The sequence below is a fragment of the Rhinichthys klamathensis genome, unplaced genomic scaffold, assembly GCF_029890125.1.
Source record: "Rhinichthys klamathensis goyatoka isolate OS25496 unplaced genomic scaffold, OSU_Roscu_1.1 h1tg001050l_1, whole genome shotgun sequence".
NCBI classification, from domain to species: Eukaryota; Metazoa; Chordata; class Actinopteri; order Cypriniformes; family Leuciscidae; genus Rhinichthys; species Rhinichthys klamathensis.
This window is the reverse complement of record NW_026607321.1, coordinates 223,490-244,319: the sequence shown is the minus strand read 5'-3', so window position 1 is coordinate 244,319 and position 20,830 is coordinate 223,490. Positions and strand designations below refer to the sequence as shown.

Below are 20,830 nucleotides of genomic sequence, written 5' to 3'. Positions count from 1 at the left end.
TATTTCTCGCAATTCAGACATTTTTCCTCGTGACTTCTCTCAGTTCTACCGGCGCCGGTGAGTCGGTGTTTTGGGCCTCCTCGCGCCCCCTACAGGAAGCCCACGCATGCGCAATCAATACATTTATTTTCCAGCGATATTTTCCTCCCAACGCGGATCTCCAGCATCATCCCGTGTCTCAGCCAACCCGCAGTCAAGCTCCCAGTGTCGGCCACGTCTCCGGGCCACGTCGCGCTGCTCTCGCCATCTTTCAGTCGCGAAAACCGTGTTTATAACGCCGTTAGAGGGAATAACATCAGCACTTTAAAAGCGTTCCCTTCACACATCTCAACAACCCAAAGAAACATGAACATCTTCAGACTGACGGGGGATCTGTCCCATTTAGCAGCCATCATCATCCTCCTAATGAAGATCTGGAAAACCAGGTCGTGTGCAGGTGAGAAATGATGCAGTCATTGTGTTTCTGAGAGTGTGTGTTATTCACAACCTGTTCAGTGTGTGTTCGGCTGATCAGTTTCTATAAGGCAGCTGATCCGCTCATAAACTCATGCACTAGGCCTCATTTGTGTGAATTATGCTGAAGGATGATTTTTGGCGTGTGTAATGACAGTAGTTTGTGTGTGTTTTTAATCTGTTTTCATGCACGTTTGTGAGTTGCATCACTTAAAAGTTTAATCTAGCGCTACAGTTTGGTTTTAGACTGAGTTGCATGACATAAAACAAAAGCATTAGTGCTTTAAACAAACTGAATGTTATAAACCCCGTTTAACTTTGGAGTTTTGCACTGTATGTTATCAGACTGTAGATAAAGTTCATTCATTCATTCTGATTGCATGCTCTGACCCGTGACGTGGCAGCAGGATGTCATTAGAATATTATTAATTTTCCATAAACACTCACTGTAATGTTGTGCTGTGAGCTCACTGTACTGGAACTGTACATTTGTGCATGCTTTAGCAGCATTATGCATGTTTATGACTGTGAATTGTGTTGACATGCGTGTTGTTGTTGTTTGTGTTCCAGGAATATCTGGGAAGAGTCAGATTCTGTTTGCTTTGGTGTTCACCACTCGCTATCTGGACCTGCTCACGGCCTTCATCTCCTTCTACAACTCCTTCATGAAGGTGAATTTGATCATCCCTCCACTTAAAACATGCTCGTATTCATGTCTTTTTCCTCATTCTTGTAATATATTGAGGTACAGTATTTGCTGTGCTATAAGAGAAAGCTTGCTGAAAAATGAATGGAGGAAATCAGTTAAAAGACAATCAGGGTTTGTTTGTTTTTTGATTGTAGGATATGGATGTGGTTTACTCCACTTACAATTTATTATGCAATTAGTGTCAGATTTGTATTGTGGATGTCACTGAAAAGTAATCTTGTCAAATGGTTTTGGACATGTCAGACATTACAGAATATCCGCCAGTAAAAAGACTCCGGTAACCCTCTGGTGTTCAATACAGACTGAAGATAATAAGCTGAATTTTTTCTATACTATGTAATATATTATGTATGTTATATACTGTATATATATGCCATTTTATATATATAATATATATATATATATATATATGTCATGATGCTAGACAATATTCACCTCAAAATTATGCATACTAATTTATAAATAAAATAATGAATATTAAAAAAAACTTTTAATTATTGAATGATATTCAGTGTTAACGTTAAAAATAGAGCATCAAGTGTGTGTGTGTGTACAATAAATAAATGTACTGATTTTAAGGACTTAAATATGACATAAATGCAAACCTGCCTTATATTCCCTAGTTGCTTATAACAGTATTTTCAAACACAATTACCTAATTTTATGACGTTTTCTGTTTTGACATTTTTTTTAGACATCATCAAAACCTTAATCGGGGCTGTTTTTTTGTTTTGTTTTGTTTTTTAACCGATTAGAAATACTCTTTGTTTTTGTATTTCTCACATTTCCCATTAATTTTCAATGGAAATGTCATTTCTGACCACAAAGATCACAGATCTGACCTTTTATTTAAAGACCAATGAACTCTTTCCAATCATGTCCACGATTTTTGTGTGTGTTCGTATTGCAAGTGCCACGCAAGTCGTCACCCAGACAGTTTTGTACAATTTCCTAAGGGTGTACAAAAACTGTAATTTTTCTGTCTAAAATGTCCAAAGAGCCCTGGACTTTTCTTGTAACGATGTTTTGTTGCATGTTCCCCATGTAGATCATCTACATCGCATGTGCCTATGCCACGGTTTACCTGATATATGCCAAGTTCAAGGCCACGTATGATGGAAACCACGACACGTTCAGGGTGGAGTTCCTGGTGGTCCCAGTCGGAGGCCTGGCGTTCCTCGTCAACCATGACTTCTCTCCTCTGGAGGTGTGTGTGTGTGTGTGAGAGAGAGAGAGAGCTACTCATGTATTCACTGGTTGAAAACTAGCGCTGCACGATTAATCGCAATGAAACCGCGCGCGATTTGGCAACGCCTCAAAGCAGCTTTCCAGAGATAGCTGGAAAATAATGTAAAACAGTGTGTTTCCAGAAGAAAAGTCCAGCTTAAAGGGATAGTTCACCCAAAAATTAAAACTCTGTCAGTAATTACTCCCTCATATTGTTCAACCCCGTAAGACTTTGGTTCATCTTCAGAACACAAATTAAAATATTTCTGATTAAATCTGAGAGCTGGATCACTCCTCCATAGGCTTCTAAGGGATCGAAACTTGCCAGAAAGTTATTAAAGACATTGTTAAAATAGTCCGAGTGACTGCAGCGGCTCAACCTTAAGTTTATCAAGCGGCGAGATACTTTTTGTGCGCAAAAAACAAAAATAACGACTTTATTCAACTATTCATGTTCTTCTCTGTGGGCCTCGAGTGAGTTCGCGTAGTGTAACAGCGCAGCGCTTCTGGGTTGTACGTAAGAACGTAGGCTCACTATTGGCCGATGCTGGTCGTGTGTGATGCGTGTGATGCTGGCCAATAGTGAGCCTACGTGTGACTAATAACATAGAAGCCTATGGAGGAGTGAGACAGCTCTCAGATTTAATCAAAAATATCTTAATTTGTGTTGTGAAGATGAAAGAAAGTCTTACGGGGTTGAACAACATGAGGGAGAGTCATTACTGACAGAGTTTACATTTTTGGGTGAACTAACCCTTTATGTATGTTCAGTGATGGTTCATTTCTGTTGTAAAAAAGTTATTAATTTAGTTCATTTATATATATAGCCGCTCTGGAGAAAACTGTGATGTCATCGTCCAGCTCTGTTCAGTTCTCATATAATGGTGTTAATCCAGGCAGATCAATATTATTGTTGAATGTTAAATTAAATCTAGAATAGAAGAGAAAGTGTTAGTATTAATGATCTCTTCGTTCTAGATCCTGTGGACGTTCTCCATCTATCTGGAGTCGGTGGCCATTCTTCCACAGCTGTTCATGATCAGTAAGACTGGAGAAGCCGAGACCATCACCACACACTACCTGTTCTTCCTCGGCCTGTACCGAGCCCTGTATCTCATCAACTGGATCTGGCGCTTCTACTTCGAAGGATTCTTCGACATGATCGCCATCGTCGCCGGCGTCGTCCAGACAATCCTCTACTGTGATTTCTTTTATCTATACGTAACAAAAGGTGTGTTTTCTGATTTCTGGTTTAAAAACCCTTTAGACGTGGTGTTTGTTTGTACTTATTAGTGCGAATGGTTATGAATAGGGATTAGGGGTGGAACGGTACATGTATTCGTATTGAACCGAAACGGTACGGGCGTCACGGTTCGGTGCACGAATTTGCACGCAGAATACACGGTACAAATAAAAAAAACCCCTCTTAAATAGCGATAAATTTCGCTCTATTCGCTTTTGGTGTGACTGTTAACGCAGCAATGAACAGGCTGCGATCAAGATTGCAATGCAGGAGTGTGTGTGTCTGTGTGCGCGAGAGAGAGAGAGAGAGAGAGAGAGAGAGAGGCGCGATGAACAGTGTGTGTGTGTGTGCGAGAGAGAGAGAGGCGCGATCGAACAGTGTGTGTGTGTGTGCGCGCGCGTGCGAGAGAGAGAGAGGCGCGGGCGCGAATCGCGCGATGAACAGTGTGTGTGTGTGTGTGTGTGTGTGTGTGTGTGTGTGTGTGTGTGTGTGTGTGTGCGCGCGCGCGAGAGAGAGAGGCGCGGGCGCGAATCGCGCGATGAACAGTGTGTGTGTGTGTGTGTGCGCGCGCGTGCGAGAGAGAGAGAGGCGCGGGCGCGAATCGCGCGATGAACAGTGTGTGTGTGTGTGTGTGTGTGTGTGAGAGAGAGAGAGGCACGGGCGATCGAACAGTGGAAACGTAAAAACATACTCCGTCATTTTTTTCATACAGGACATCATTAAAACTGCAAATTGTTTACTTATATTTGTGTACACTGGCAATAAAACACAACATTGTGCTTTTGTCACACTCTAAACTCTTGTCAAACTGTAACCTACAACTGTTAACAAAAGTTTTTATGGTAGTATTATTTTATACGGAAATCAATTATTTATAATTCAGATGAGAATAAAGTTAGTTAATTAAAATGAAGGAAAACAAATATCTTGATCTGAAATAGCAAATTAATTTTAAATTCATTCAGGTACAATTACCAAACATATCTCAAGGTCTTTTCGTCTTTTTAATAATTTAATTAATAAACTAATTATATAAAACTACTGTCAGTGCACTACAATTAAACTGGTTCTATGCCTTTATTAATAAAACTTATTTAAAAAAATACAAGGTTTAAGACATTTATAAAAATGCCTTCTGCATTTTTGCTTTGCTTTTCACTCCATTGTACCGAAATCGTACCGAACCGTGATGTCTGAACCGAGGTATGAACCGAACCGTGACTTCTGTGTACCGTTCCACCCCTAATAGGGATGCACATTTTTGCCGATAACCGATAATTCTTTATATATCTGAAAGCCGATAACCGATATTTTGGGTGATGAATCTAAATTCAAATGTTTATATTATTTTTGAGAGCCTGATTACAAAAACAGAACTCTCATCATGTCCCAATCACACAATTATAATAATGTTCTCATTATAATTTTATGTAGCCAAAATGAATATATGTTGCACTGAACTCTATTTTCCTTTTTTAAGTGATTCCAATCATATTTCAAGCCATTTAAAACCATCATGTTGAACAGTGCACATCTGAAGCATCTCAGCTGAAGGACATAATACAGTATTTATCAGCTTTAATATATCAGCCAAATTTTCTTATCGGGCCGATAACGATAACATTGAAAATGATCATATATCAGCCGATACTGATATGGTTATCGGCACCGATAAGAACATTTGGCCAATATAATAATAACGCGGATAAATAATGTATTATTTCCTTCAGCTGAGACACTTCAGTTGTGCACTGTTCAACATGATGGTTTTGAATTGGAATCACTTAAAAAAAGGAAAATAGAGTTCAGTGCAACATGCGCTGCGTGAGAACATCATTATAATTGTGTGTTTGGGACATGATGAGACTTTTGTTTTTGTAATCAGGGTTTCAAAAATTATATAAAAATTTAGATTAATCAGCCAATATATCGATTATCAGCTTTCAAATATAAAGAGTTATCGTATCGGCCTAAATATTCATACCGATTATCCCTAGCTTGGGACATGGATTTAATGGAGACTTTTGTTTTGTAATCAGGCTCTCAAAAATTTTAAATTTATCGGCCAATATATCGGTTATCGGCTTTCAAATATAAAGAGTTATCAGTATCGGCCTAAATATTCATACCGATTATCCCTAGCTTGGGACATTGATTTTAATGGAGACTTTTGTTTTTGTAAAAAGTTTTTAAAAAATGTAAATTTGTCGGCCAATAAATCGGTTATCGGCTTTCAAATATAAAGAGTTATCGGTTATCGGTATCGGCCTAAATATTCATACCGATTATCCCTAGCTTGGGACATGGATTTAATGGAGACTTTTGTTTTTGTAATCAGGCTCTCAAAAATGTAAATTTGTCATCCAATATATCGGTTATCGGCTTTCAAATATAAAGAGTTATCGGTATCTGCCTAAATATTCATATCGGTTCATCCCTACTGAGAATCACTGTCTTGATGTTGCAGCTGTAAAACTGAAAAGATTGTGGAATCAATGTGGTAAATTATTTGAATTTTAGCAATGATCAAACATCACTGTCACACTAATCGGTACGGAAACACCCATCCATGCCGGTTCAGGAATTAAAGCACAAAAAAACCTACGGGATGCCATATTCCTTTATCTGTCACTGAATTTAAATACTCAAGACCAATAGAATGTTTTAGAAAAGCTTTAGAAATAGAACTGCTACTTTTTGCAATGCTTGACACTTTTAGTTATACAAATAACCAACCATTTTGGGAACGAACACGTCACAATATTCCTCATTTAAATAATTCATACGCTGAATAAAGGGGCGGGGCCTGGTTGAGTTAGTTAGTAGTGTGTTAAACTGACGGTTATGGTAATTAGGGGCGGGACATTTCCCAAACACACTCGAAGCGCTCGACCAATCCCAACACACTGCTCCAGCTGACCAATCAGAGCACAGTGTGCTTTTCAGAAGGAGGGGCTTCATAGAGACAGGAAGTAAACAGAGCGTTACTGACAGACTGGGAAGAGAGGAGCTGCAACAATGGAGAATATGAGGAAAATAATCAACATTCAAGCAGGAAAACCTGTTCTAGTAGAGCCCAGGACCTCCTTAATAAATCTAGTTCTAATCTCATTGTTGTCCGTCTCTCTTCAGTGTTGAAAGGAAAGAAGCTGAGTCTGCCAGCGTAAGGGTCTCGGACCGGAGCGAGACGCTGAGGACGAGTGAGACGAGTGAGTGCGGAAGATGAGATCCGTTCCTGGTCACATCAGGTGCTCTGGATTCAAGCCCAGGCCGTACCGTGGCTTTTCGGATTCCTGTTTTATGCATCTTGTCTTACCCTTTTTTATTATTCTGTATAAAAGAAAGTTTTCTACATGAAACGTGTGCTATGATTTGACCGACGGCATCACAAACGAGCTGAAATCGCCTCATCAGGCAATGCTAACAGGCAGGGACTGATTCTTATGATGAATATTGATTTTGTTTGTAAGAGTATTTTCAATCTGATTAAATGTACATGTTTTCAAGAAGATTAAGGGGGTGTTTGTTGCTCCGTAGGATAAAATTGAATGGAAAAAAATTATGTTTTTGCTGTATTTCTTCATGCAATAATCATTTGTTAAAGAAGGTCGGTCATAATCTAGCGGTTCCCCAAACCGCGTGTCTAATTAGGTTCAAATAACACAATTTCAATGTTTGAAAGATGGAAAAATGTCAAATTTATAGTTAAAAACAGCTCAACACATGGGAACCGCCACTGTCAGCGTATAGTATTGACACTGCCTTTATCACTGTAAATGGCTTCTTAAAGAACCAAAAAATAAACCGTACAAATGTTCTCAAGGATTATTATGCCGTTTATTTTTAGGATTTTTTTCTTCTGAAACTTCACCTACAGTTTGATTGCTTTGAGGGTTTTCATTTTTTTAAAGGTGTAAAATGATCGGCTGAAACTTGGACAGGCCAAATATTAATCTTTATTCACTTTTTTCAGCAGAAAGTTTTGACCAGTGTTACTTTATTAATATCAAAATGTAAATTGGTGAGGTGTTAATTTTATTTCTGATCTATACGATATTTAATGGAGAGAACCTAGCAGACAATTAAAAAAAAAATCAATAATAACCACTTTATTTTAAAAGCAGAGGTGTTGGGTTTGCTTTCAACTGAGCTTTTGCATGGTGCTACAGCCTCAAATAAAGATTTAATGGGAAACACTGCTTGTTTTGAAAATTGAATGCCATTTTGTTTTGATTCATAAAGCCACGTATATTCAGCCTAATGTCATCATCAACACGAAAAAACCGAACCTTTTGAATATTGTCCTGTGGGCTGTGGCATTGTATTGATGTGAACACATTGTTCTTTTGAATCGGATTGTTTGAATGAATCAGTTCAAGAATCAACCTGAACTCCATTGAACTGTGTATCTTTATGATCTTTTCCGGACGCGTCCGATTACAACCGAAAACCGACGATTTGACTGAAGGGGCGGAAGCGGATAGTAAGTTATATTATTGTTGTAAATATTGCGAATATTTGTTTAATTGTTAAAGATTTCAGATTATACAGCACATTGCTTTATTGTAAAGCAATAAATCACTATTTTTGACGAGTCTTTCTAATACAGAACTACTTTACTGCCGGAAGTTACTTCATTTCTCCGTTCCGGACACATTTCGCTGCGACACAGAGAAGGGAAAACAAACCCGCCCCGCTGCGGAGAGATGTCAGTGAACGAGTCGTTTATTACCATGTTGTAATATCAAGATTACAGGCGGGCAGAGTCATGGGTTCTGTAATGTTCACTGTCATACGTTTATGATCGCGACTGAAAGGCTGGTTTGAAGTTGTAAACCGTCAGGATGCCCGCAATGGTGGTGCTTGGACGCCGATGGCGAATCGCCAGCGATGATCTTGTGTTTCCTGGCGCCTTCGAGTTATTTATCAGGGCTCTGTGGTAAGAACTGCAGTTGAGTTGGCTTGCTTGGGATTTTTGGGAATTGTGTAACACTTGTACCACGGTATTGAATGATTGCCATATTCATAATCTATCACAGCTAGGAAAAATACGTTCTGAGATCGGTGTTGCTAACGTTTCCATTAGAAAAAATATATTTCTGGACGTTCGAAACGTCCAGTTTTTAATCATCAATGTTCTCTAAACATTCTGAAACAAGTAGTATTTTTTTTTTAATAAAACGTGTCATGAACGGTGTATAAATATTGTTTTTGTGCTGACGTTTTCAAAAGTAAGTTCCCATGTCGATGTTTGCAAAATGATAAAATTGAATATTTTGTATAACTTAGTTATTAAAACATGACGGGTTTTTTTAACATTCAGAAAACATTCAGGTATAACGTTTTCTGAATGTTTTGAGAACAATATCAGATAACTACAATTACTAATAGGGCTTGGTATCGATTCAGATGTCCCGATTCGATTCAATGAATCATTTTCACTGATCCCACCACAAAAACAAACAAACAAAAAAAATTAAAAAAGTTTTTTTAACCATCCTTGTGTTATTAATGTTATGACACAAATTTTAGATACCTGTGAAATTTCGCAATGCAGGTTCGATTCCACAGCGAAAGCTACGATCTAATATAAATGTCAAAGATTATTAAAGCCATTAATAAAAAAGAACAAATAACCAAAGTAGCCTACAACCAATAACACAAATACATAAATACAATAAAACAAACATAAATAAAAAAATCAGGTTGGTCAAACGGTAGTTTTTAGGTACAGAAATTGAATAAAGTAATCAAATGTGAAATAACTGCATAGTCTGTATAAATTAAATATGGATTATGACTTATTAAAGTTGCAAAAGTTAGACAGTCAAGAGCAGAGTGTTTTTATTTCTTTGTCTTTTGTCGTTTGGTTATCATTAATGACACATACAGCAACAGGTTTATTAGGTTGCTGTCACTTTAAGACCGAAAACACGGATCCGACACACATGCGTTTTGAGAATTTTGTGTGAACTTGTCCGTTCAAGCGCAAGAAGATGTGAAGAAGACTAGTAATACGAGTAACGTCAATCAGATATTATATTCAATGCTTATGGAAATAGGGAAAAAATATTGATTCGTGGCTTTTTTTGAGAATCGACGTTGACTCAACCACATTTTAAAAAAAGACTTTTTTTTCCCTAGCCGTAATTACTAACTATTAACATTAATACTATAATTATGTTTGTTCAACTGTAACGTTATTCAAAGTTCCCTGATTGCTGGGATGGCTTTTAAAAACAAATCCCATTGTACAAGAAACTCTATAACTGCGAAGTTACCTAGATATTCATCACTGCACGCTCATAAACATGGCATTAGCATATTAATTATCCATGTTCCATGGCAATACTATGGTAAAATAAGGTAGTAGCCTATTTGTTGTTTCTGAAAGCTCTCTTGTCTCTTAGGTGGGTCGTGACCTTAGTTGTGTACATTAACCATAAGGGACGATTTGACTGTCAAGGTGGAGCGTATTTGCATAATTACCTTGTAGTTCTTCTTGTGCTTTTGGCTGCCATCATCTTCACATTATGTGCAGTTGTTTACGTCAGTGCTCAAGGTACGTGTCTCTCCCGGACCCGATGCATGATGGGAATTCTCCTGTGTGTGTAATGATGCAATGTAATTCTGCTGTGATTGGTCTTAGGAACCATAATGAACCCGGGTCCCCGGCGCTCGATGCCGGCCCTGGTGTATCTGCGTGCGGTTCTGTACGTTCCTGAGCTCGTGTGGGCCGTCCTGGGGGCCGTCTGGGTGTCGGATAACAGCACAGGGTGCAAGCCGGAGGAGGTCGGGGCGGTGATCGGAGCGGTGGTTTCCAGGTCAGGAAAACATATTGAACAATATTCCTTTCCCAAAAATGCACTTGCATGCTTTTATCCAGCCAGGATTCATTAAAAAGGATCATAATTGACAGTAAAGACATGAACAGAAAGTTCAAAAGAACATCAAACATGACATTTGTTCATCAAAGAATGTATAAACTGTTTTCAAATGTGTCTCGAGCATCAGATCTTCATATTAGAGTGATTTCTGAAGGATCATGTGACACTGAAGACTGGAGTAATGATGCTGAAAATACAGCTTTGATCACAGGAATAAATTACACTTTACTGTATATTCACATAGAAAACAAATGTTTTAGTTTGTAAAAAATATTTCACAATTTTTACTGTATTTTTAAAGCCTTTGAACAGTAATGTTTGTTTACAAAATGACTTGAATTGTGTTTCCAACTCGTTCTTGCCTCGGTAGCATATATTCAAATTTGTATTAAAGATAAATATAAGGACACAAAAGATAGCACACAATAGTTTTAGATTACATTTTATATGGTGTATTATTGTGTGTTACAATCATATTTTGTATCTGTGATTTAAATCAAAATAACTCTCATAATGTCATCATCATCATCATCCTTTTAGAATGAACTCTTTTTATTTTATATTAACACTGTTATCTTGGTTTCGTAAAGTATGATCAAACTCTGAAGCTCCGAAATGCTCATAAAATAAGAAACGCCTCCATTGTAGTCTTGAGTTTCTTCCGGGAACGAACACGTCACAATATTCCTCATTATAATAATTAATGCGCAGAATAAAGGGGCGGGGCCTGGTTGAGTTAGTTAGTAGTGTGTTAAACTGGCGGTTATGGTAATTAGGGGCGGGACGTTTCCCAAACACACTCGAAGCGCTCGACCAATCACAACACACTGCCCCAGCCGACCAATCAGAGCACAGTGTGCTTTCAGAAGGAGGGGCTTCATAGAGACAGGAAGTAAACAGAGCGTTACTGACAGACTGGGAAGAGAGGAGCCGCAATAATGTCAGATAATGTGTTTTTTAAAGGGTAACTAAACCCCTGGTCAGAGCCTGACTCCACCCACTGGCAATATTTGAAAAATGCTGGAAAAGTGGGCGGAGATAGAGGGGATGAACGGATACTCTATCCGGATCGTTTTCAATACTCGCAATTCCAACTCCTGACTCGCTACAGTGGTTTTGATGAAACAAGATGGTTTTTATACTGCCATGGACGTGCCAAGGGCGTGGTGAGCTGAAACCTGCTTACGTCAGCTCTCACCGCTCCCATCACGAACCACCGCAAACATCCAATAGGAAAATTCAACTGCAGTAGCCACCGTTCAACCTGAAGAGGGCAGCACTCAGACGTTTTTACACCATATATTGTAGAATTAAAACACTTTATACCCAAATGTCAAAAAAGTTACTCGAATCAATGAACAGCACTAATAAAGCCCCAGTCTTACAGATCATTAACTAAAAAAAAGTTGGTTTAGTGTTTAGTTACCCTTTAAAGAGCATATTGCAGGTAAAAAAAAAATCTAAATTAATATATAACCTTGTATGAAAATACCATATGAAAAGGTAATGCAGGATTTAAAATGTTTTAAAACGACATAAGGGCACTAATTTAGTAGATAAAGTGAGCGTTTCTTGGACTGCTCGTAAAAACGGCTTTTTTTTCAACATCGCGTCATTTTACGTCACGCTAGGGATCCTCAGCCTCGCCTCAGTGCAGATCAGGCTGGTGTTCAGTGAGAGCGGCCGTGAGTCAGTGTGTTTTCGGTAGTTTTTGTATTTCAATCTATCATCGTCATGGTAAATTATTGTGTTTGTGGAGGTTGCAAAAACTCCGGCCTGTCAGGACATCGAGTCCACAGGTTTCCATAACAAGAAAAGGGACGGTGCTGTATATCTTTCGTGCCTGGTGCGGTTTGTGCCGGTGAAGAGACGGGATTTCTCTTCCGCATCGGCTTCGAGAACCGCGGTCGTGTGTAGCTTTCACTTCAGATCGTGTGTAGCTTTCACTTCAGATCGTGTGTAGCGTTCACTTCAGATCGGAGGATTATCATCCCGGCGATATGATGGAGTTTAACATGGGATGCCGAAGCAAGAATATTGATCGTCGTATACTGTACCAATGGCATCAAATAGTGTGATATAGGTAGTCATGCCCTAAATAGAGCAACTTGTAATTGAAAAACAAAATTACTCAGGTTGATTAAATATTCAAATCTTTAATTTTCTGTTTATGTTATAACCCAGATGAAAAATATGTTTTAAAAATGTACTTGAGTATGTTTTTAGTACAATAGAAATATACTCAAGAATAGTTTTTATACATTTAATAGTATACATCTACCCTAAACATACTAATGTCTGCTGGCCTGATATACGATGGTAATAATCTGTACAATATTGTGAGCACAGTGTATATCGTTAGCGAACGTGTATATCTATAAGCACGTCTCTCACCAAGACACCTATCCTGTTCTCCACTGGTTCTCCTCACACCACAACTCAATGTGTCTCTGACCGTTCTGTCTAACATTAATACTGGCCTATCCCTGCTCTCTCGGCAGCATAGCAGGCTCATAATTGTATGGCTGTGTGGTCCGACTCCGTCATACGAGTAAGTACTTCCTCAGCGTCCGAAATGTCATTGCGATCCATTGTTTTCCTGTTGTTTGAATCGACCGCTCTCCCGCCCGTTACGTCACGCCCGCCACGCCCATTTTCAGACGCGGAAGTACAATTTTCTCACAAAAACGACTCCAGAAGCTTCTGTAGCGTATTTATAAGAATATTTTAAAGAAAATCTAGTTCCTACATTATTTTTCTATACATTGACTCGTTGGGTCCTCTAACCTGCAATATGCCCTTTAAACATTCAACTTTGTTAAAAGGTGTAATATGTCCTCTTTAATTTACCCGTCCTCAGCTGGATCATCCTTCTCATGTGTTTTTTAAACATTCAAGCTTGTAAACACTTTGTAAAAGCGTATAATATGTCCTCTTTAAAGGGTTAGTTCACCCAAAAATGAAAATGATGTCATTAATGACTCTCCCTCATGTCGTCCCAAGCCCGTCAGACCTCCGTTCATCTCCGGGACACAGTTTAAGATATTTTAGATTTAGTCCGAGAGCTTTCTGTCCCTCCATTGTAAATGTGTGTACGGTATACTGTCCTTGTCCAGAAAGGAGATAAAGACATCATCAAAGTAGTCCATGTGACATCAGTGGGTTAGTTAGAGTGTGTTGAAGCATCGAAAATACATTTTGGTCCAAAAATAACAAAAACTAGGCCTTTATTCAGCATTGTATTGTCTTCCGGTTCTGTTGTGGATCCGCGTTCACGAGTCCGCAGTGATCCACAACAGAACCGGAAGACAATACAATGCTGAATAAAGGCCTAGTTTTTGTTATTTTTGGACCAAAATGTATTTTCGATGCTTCAACACACTCTAACTAACCCACTGATGTCACATGGACTACTTTGATGATGTCTTTATTCCCTTTCTGGACAAGGACAGTATACCGTACATACATTTACAATGGAGGGACAGAAAGCTCTCGGACTAAATCTAAAATATCTTAAACTGTGTTCTGAAGATGAACGGAGGTCTGACGGGTTCGGAGCGACAAGAGGCAGAGTCATTAATGACATCATTTTTGGGTGAACTAACCCTTTAATGTACCCGCCCTTCATAATGCTGTCCTGACGGTCCTCAGCTGGATCATCCTTCTCTCTATGGCTGTGGGAGTGCTGGTCGTGTTCGACCCTCTGGGGAGCCAGCGCTCGGGGGTTTCTCTGGACGCTCAGTCAGACGTGAGGGATCTGGATCTGGAGGGCAGCGAGTCGTCTCAGCTCTTCTACACCGCACACACACTGGCCTCGCGTGTGTGGGAGAGCCGTCTGCGTCTCCTCTGCTTCTGTCTGCCTCAGGACGACAACCATCGAGCCGCGTTCTCCAGCATCGCACAGCTCGTCGGAGGATTCTTCCTGGTCAGAAACTTGTTCAACTTGCTTAATTTCAGGCACACTGTTCACATATAGCTCCAGTTCTGTTGCCCAGGGTTCATACAAGGTGTTTAAAGGCCCCAGAAATCAAAATTTTGTGCTATTAGCTTTTAGTATGAATATGTTCGCCTTAAAGGGATACTCCACTTTTTTTGGAAATAGGCTCATTTTACAACTCCCCCAGAGTTAAACTGTTGAGTTTACCGTTTGTGAATCCATTCAGCCGATTTCCGGTTCTGGCGGTACCACTTTTAGCATAGCTTAGCATACATCATTGAAGTGGACAAGACCATTAGCATTTCTAAAAAAAAAAATGGCCAAAGAGTTTCGATATTTTTCCTATTTAAAACTTGACTCTTCTGTAGTTACATCGTGCACTAAGACCGACGGAAAATGTAAAGTTGTGATTTTCTAGGCTGATATGGCTAGGAACTATACTCTCATTCCTGCGTAATAATCAAGAAACTTCACTGCCGTACCATGAGTGCAGCAGGCGTAATGATATGACCCAGCGCCTGGAAATAGTTCCGTTGTGTTGAAGGAAGGTGGCCTATTTTCAGGCGCTGCGTCATATCATTACGCCTGCTGCACTCATGGTACGGCAGTGACGTTTCTTGATTATTACGCAGGAATGAGAGTATAGTTCCTAGCCATATCAGCCTAGAAAATCACAACTTTACATTTTCCGTCGGTCTTAGTGCACGATGTAACTACAGAAGAGTCAAGTTTTAAATAGGAAAAATATCGAAACTCTTTGGCCATTTTTTTTTTTAGAAATGCTAATGGTCTTGTCCACTTCAATGATGTATGCTAAGCTATGCTAAAAGTGGTACCGCCAGAACCGGAGATCGGCTGAATGGATTCAAAAACGGTAAAACTCAACAGTTTAACTCTGGGGGAGTTGTAAAATGAGCCTATTTCCAAAAAAAGTGGAGTATCCCTTTAAGGTTATGAATAAGCTGGTTTGTTCCAAAACAATGACAAAATTCGCATTTAGGAGATCTAAGCATTCAAAACTAAGTCTCTCACTTCCGCTGAAATGGATCAGGGATTTTTATGACATCACCGCTTCTCATCACATCTTCTGTCCAATCAAATGCTCTCTAGAATGTAAAGCTCCGCCCCCTGGCCGAAGCGACCGTTGACCCGTCACAGAGTAATATGGGTTAGTTCGGTTGCTCAAACGCTCGAGTTTTAGTCCGTTTTTTAACTGTACGTCGTTGGTTAAGAATGAAACGGCTAGAATTTATTCACATCTCTACTATTGAATCCACCGTATCATCAGCGCTCGGATTCGCTTCCATGGTGCTGTCAGTCTGTGAGGTAAACTAAACGCTATTGGCTGATTGAAAAGGGGGAGGAGCCATTCAATATGTCCCGCCTTCGCTTCCTGTTTCAGCGGAAATTACGTCAACGCATCAAAGAAATCTGCGCGATCCAAGGCACTTCAGTGGGGCTTTAAAGTGCTTGACTATTTATTTATTTATTATTTTAGTCCTGGAAAACAGCCATATTTATGGAAAGGTACTTTAAAGTGCTTGAATGATTCAAAGACAATATATATGAAATTAGTGTTTAATATTTTCAATAAAACACAAATGCAATCTTTTGCCTGATATCGATATATAGAGCCATTTTGCATGGCTATGAGTGTGATATTTCTCATATATTTCCAAGTATATGATACAGCTTTTATTCTTCAGGTCAATCATATATATATTCATGGAAATAAAATCAGTTTGAATGAGAAAGGCAATATCTTTGTATATCTTATATGTTCAAAGTTAAAATCATTTCCTTGTTTACCACTTTGCTTCGTTCTGGAGTGAATCAGTGTTTTTTTTAACGTAACAAATGGTCTATAATTTCTTTGTAATTAGTTACAATGAAATGCTGTACATTTTACAAATAAAAAAATCCTTTGTTTTTCTCTGTTATCATATAAGAAGTTTATGCCCTTTATCTTTTTGCTCGTTTATGCACTGAAATTCTAGAGCTTCGTTAATGTTCCCATACTTAAAGTTGCCAAAGTCTTTGCATGTGCTGCACTTTATTTAAACCATTTTGTTTTATTAGTATATTTGTACTTTTTACTTACATTTTTAGAATGTAAAAGATAATAAAGATGTTGTTTGATACGTGAGCTCTCCGACTGTAGTGCTTGGAAACCAAAAAAGTAGTGCGCTCAAACTCCTGTTTCCATGTTTGCAAATGATATGAAAATGACTTTGGTAACACTTTACAATAAGGTTTCATTTCTAAACATTGCTAACTGCATTAGTTAACATAAACTACCAATGAACAAATTTAATGGTAATCTGAGCATCTACTAATACATTACTAAGATCAAATGTTGTTGCTCATTGTTAATTAATTAATGTTTGCTAATGCATTGGCAACTAATGAGACCTTATTGTAAAGTGTTACCTAAAATTCTGACTGTCAAGTTAATTATAATAATAATGTGATACAGGCTGATAATCAATACATGGCTGATATTAAAATTGCCTATATTGTCTAAATAAAATAAAACAGTTCTTTTAAACGTAAGTGAATTTAGGCATTGCAATGTTGAAAGATTTGACTTTATTTTGAGTTTTGCTAATTTAGATGGGTTTTTTTTAAGATGAAGTGAGCATTAGAAGATAATAAAGGTAATCTATATGTAGAAATAGGAAAGAGGAAATGAGCATGCAAAGTTAAATATACAGTATCAGCCAATAGTGATAAATTAAAAAATCTGCAATATCGGTACCGATAATCTAAATGATACCGATATAATATATAACCTGCCACTGTCTGACCTGTTCCAGGACACAGACCTGGTTCCCAGTGATATCGCTGCGGGTCTGGCTCTTCTTCATCAGGAACAGGACAAGATGGAGCAGAGCAGAGACCCTGACGAGGTCCTGACCCACAGCCCGTCCTCCCCGATAGTGAGTCTGAGCTTATTACTGGGAATTAACCCTATAAAGCCCACTCTATCATATTTGATATGCAACTTACATTTTTCTGATTATTATTTAATATGCCAGGCTGTGTTTACAGGGAGATTGCAATGGTTAAAGGATTAGTTCACTCCAAAATGAAAATGTACTCTCCCGCACATCATCCAAGAGGTTCACGTCTTTCTTTCTTCAGTCCAAAAGAAATGAAGGTTTTTGAGGAACACACTCCAGGGTTTCTCCATATAGTGACTTCAATGGGGTCCAACGGGTCCAGATGTGAGTTTCAGTGCAGCTTCAAAGTCTCGACACGATCCAGCCGAGGAATAAGAGTCTGATCTAGACAAACCAGCGGACATTTATAACAAAATAAACATTTATATACTTTTAACCACAAATGCTTGTCTTGCACGAGCTGTGATGCGACACACGTTACGTAATCACGTTGAAAGGTCAAGCGTGACGTAGGCGTAAGAACAGACCCAGTGTTTACAAAGCGAATGTGCAAAGACTGAGTCAAACACACGATGTCGGATGATTTTTAAGTTGGAGGAGAAAATGAGATGAGAGTTTTTCACTCTACTCTACTTTTCTCAACCGGAACACGTGACCTTTCAACGTGATTACGTAATGCGTGAAGTCGTGGACGAAAAACTGAAAATGAGCATTTGTGGTTAAAAGTATATAAATGTTTATTTTGTAATAAAATGTCTGCTGGTTTGTCTAGATCAGACTCTTATTCCTCGGCTGGATCGTGTCGAGACTTTGAAGCTGCACTGAAACTCACATCTGGACCTTCGACCTGTTGGACCCCATTGAAGTCACTATATGGAGAAATCCTGGAATGTTTTCCTCAAAAACCTTAATTTCTTTTCCACTGAAGAAAGAAAGACATGAACATCTTGGATGATGTGCGAGAGAGTAAACTATCAGGAAATTTTAATTCTGAAGTGAACTACTCCTTTAATGCATGTGAAGTATACTCAGTGCATGCTGTGATCCGCCACTTCTGCTGTGTTTTCCCAGAGGGAGGATCTGGAGATTGAGCTGGAGAAAGCCACTCACTGTATGCAGTTTGCAGCAGCTGCGTATGGATGGCCGTTGTACGTCTACTCAAACCCGCTCACGGGGCTCTGCAAACTCAGTGGAGATTGGTGGGTATAAAGTTTGCTAAAGTTCGCTAACCGTATTAAAGGGATAGTTCACCCAAAAATGAAAATTAGGCCATGATTTACTCGGCCTGAAGTCATCCTAGGTGTATATGACACTCTTCTTTCAGACGAATACAATCGGAGTTATATTAAAAAATGTCCTGGCTCTTCCAAGCTTTATAATGGCAGTGAATGGCTGTTTATAATAATAGTGGCTGTTTCTGTTTTGAAGTCCATAAAAGTGCATGCATCATGATAAAAGTGCTTCTGTCCATCATAAAAGTGCATCTGTCCATCATAAAAGTGCATCTGTCCATCATAAAAGTGCATCTGTCCATCATAAAAGTGCATCTATCCATCATAAAAGTGCATCTGTCCATCATAAAAGTGCATCTGTCCATCATAAAAGTGCATCTATCCATCATAAAAGTGCATCTATCCATCATAAAAGTGCATCTATCCATCATAAAAGTGCATCTATCCATCATAAAAGTGCATCTATCCATCATAAAAGTGCATCTGTCCATGATAAAAGTGCATCTATCCATGATAAAAGTGCATCTATCCATGATAAAAGTGCATCTATCCATCATAAAAGTGCGTCTATCCATCATAAAAGTGCATCTATCCATCATAAAAGTGCTTCTGTCCATCATAAAAGTGCATCTGTCAATCATAAAAGTGCATCTGTCCATCATAAAAGTGCATCTATCCATCATAAAAGTGCATCTATCCATCATAAAAGTGCATCTGTCCATCATAAAAGTGCATCTATCCATCATAAAAGTGCATCTGTCCATGATAAAAGTGCATCTATCCATGATAAAAGTGCATCTATCCATGATAAAAGTGCATCTATCCATCATAAGTGCATCTATCCATCATAAAAGTGCATCTATCCATCATAAAAGTGCTTCTGTCCATCATAAAAGTGCATCTGTCCATCATAAAAGTGCATCTGTCCATCATAAAAGTGCATCTATCCATCATAAAAGTGCATCTATCCATCATAAAAGTGCATCTGTCCATCATAAAAGTGCATCTGTCCATCATAAAAGTGCATCTATCCATCATAAAAGTGCATCTGTCCATCATAAAAGTGCATCTATCCATCATAAAAGTGCATCTGTCCATGATAAAAGTGCATCTATCCATGATAAAAGTGCATCTATCCATGATAAAAGTGCATCTATCCATGATAAAAGTGCATCTATCCATCATAAAAGTGCATCTATCCATCATAAAAGTGCATCTATCCATGATAAAAGTGCATCTATCCATGATAAAAGTGCATCTATCCATCATAAAAGTGCATCTATCCATCATTAAAGTGCATCTGTCATCATAAAAGTGCATCTATCCATGATAAAAGTGCATCTATCCATGATAAAAGTGCATCTATCCATGATAAAAGTGCATCTATCCATGATAAAAGTGCATCTATCTATCATTAAAGTGCATCTATCCATCATTAAAGTGCATCTATCTATCATTAAAGTGCATCTATCCATCATTAAAGTGCATCTATCCATGTTAAAAGTGCATCTATCCATGTTAAAAGTGCATCTATCCATGTTAAAAGTGCATCTATCCATCATTAAAGTGCATCTATCCATCATTAAAGTGCATCTATCCATCATAAAAGTGCATCTATCCACCATTAAAGTGAATCCCTCCATGATAAAAGTGCATCTATCCATCATAAAAGTGCATCTATCCATCATAAAAGTGCATCTATCCATCATAAAAGTGCATATATCCATCATAAAAGTGCATCTATCCATCATAAAAGTGCATCTATCCATCATTAAAGTGCATCTATCCATGATAAAAGTGCATCTATCCATCATAAGTGCATCTGTCCATCATAAAAGTGCATCTATCCATCATAAGTGCATCTATCTATCATTAAAGTGCATCTATCCATCATTAAAGTGCATCTATCCATGATAAAAGTGCATCTATCCATGATAAAAGTGCATCTATCCATCATAAGTGCATCTGTCCATCATAAAAGTGCATCTATCCATCATAAAAGTGCATCTATCCACCATTAAAGTGAATCCCTCCATGATAAAAGTGCATCTATCCATCATAAAAGTGCATCTATCCATGATAAAAGTGCATCTATCCATCATAAGTGCATCTGTCCATCATAAAAGTGCATCTATCCATCATAAGTGCATCTATCCATCATAAAAGTGCATCTGTCCATCATAAAAGTGCATCTGTCCATCATAAGTGCATCTATCCATCATAAAAGTGCATCTATCCA

The 20,830-nt window shown here is 38.4% G+C and overlaps 2 protein-coding genes across 3 annotated transcripts in view; both read left to right on the top strand.

The window, feature by feature from the left end:
• Window positions 1-141: 141 nt before the first annotated feature.
• On the top strand, window positions 142-7,460 carry kdelr2b (KDEL endoplasmic reticulum protein retention receptor 2b). The gene is made up of 5 exons (XM_056244696.1): window positions 142-436; window positions 1,024-1,124; window positions 2,211-2,369; window positions 3,368-3,620; window positions 6,765-7,460. The coding sequence occupies exons 1-5, from the start codon at window positions 346-348 to the stop codon at window positions 6,797-6,799; spliced, it is 639 nt and encodes a 212-aa protein (XP_056100671.1). The 5' UTR covers window positions 142-345; the 3' UTR covers window positions 6,800-7,460.
• An 852-nt stretch (window positions 7,461-8,312) lies between these two features.
• The window catches only part of daglb (diacylglycerol lipase, beta), a 28,785-nt gene continuing 16,267 nt past the window's right edge, over window positions 8,313-20,830 (top strand). Inside the window, exons 1-6 of one of the 2 annotated variants that reach the window (XM_056244694.1) lie at window positions 8,313-8,571; window positions 10,043-10,194; window positions 10,282-10,456; window positions 14,171-14,444; window positions 17,273-17,395; window positions 18,431-18,558. In XM_056244694.1, coding sequence (XP_056100669.1) covers window positions 8,477-8,571; window positions 10,043-10,194; window positions 10,282-10,456; window positions 14,171-14,444; window positions 17,273-17,395; window positions 18,431-18,558 — 947 coding nt within the window. In that variant the 5' untranslated portion in view covers window positions 8,313-8,476. The remainder of the gene's footprint in view (window positions 8,572-10,042; window positions 10,195-10,281; window positions 10,457-14,170; window positions 14,445-17,272; window positions 17,396-18,430; window positions 18,559-20,830) is intronic. The other variant, XM_056244695.1, reaches the window with a different exon arrangement.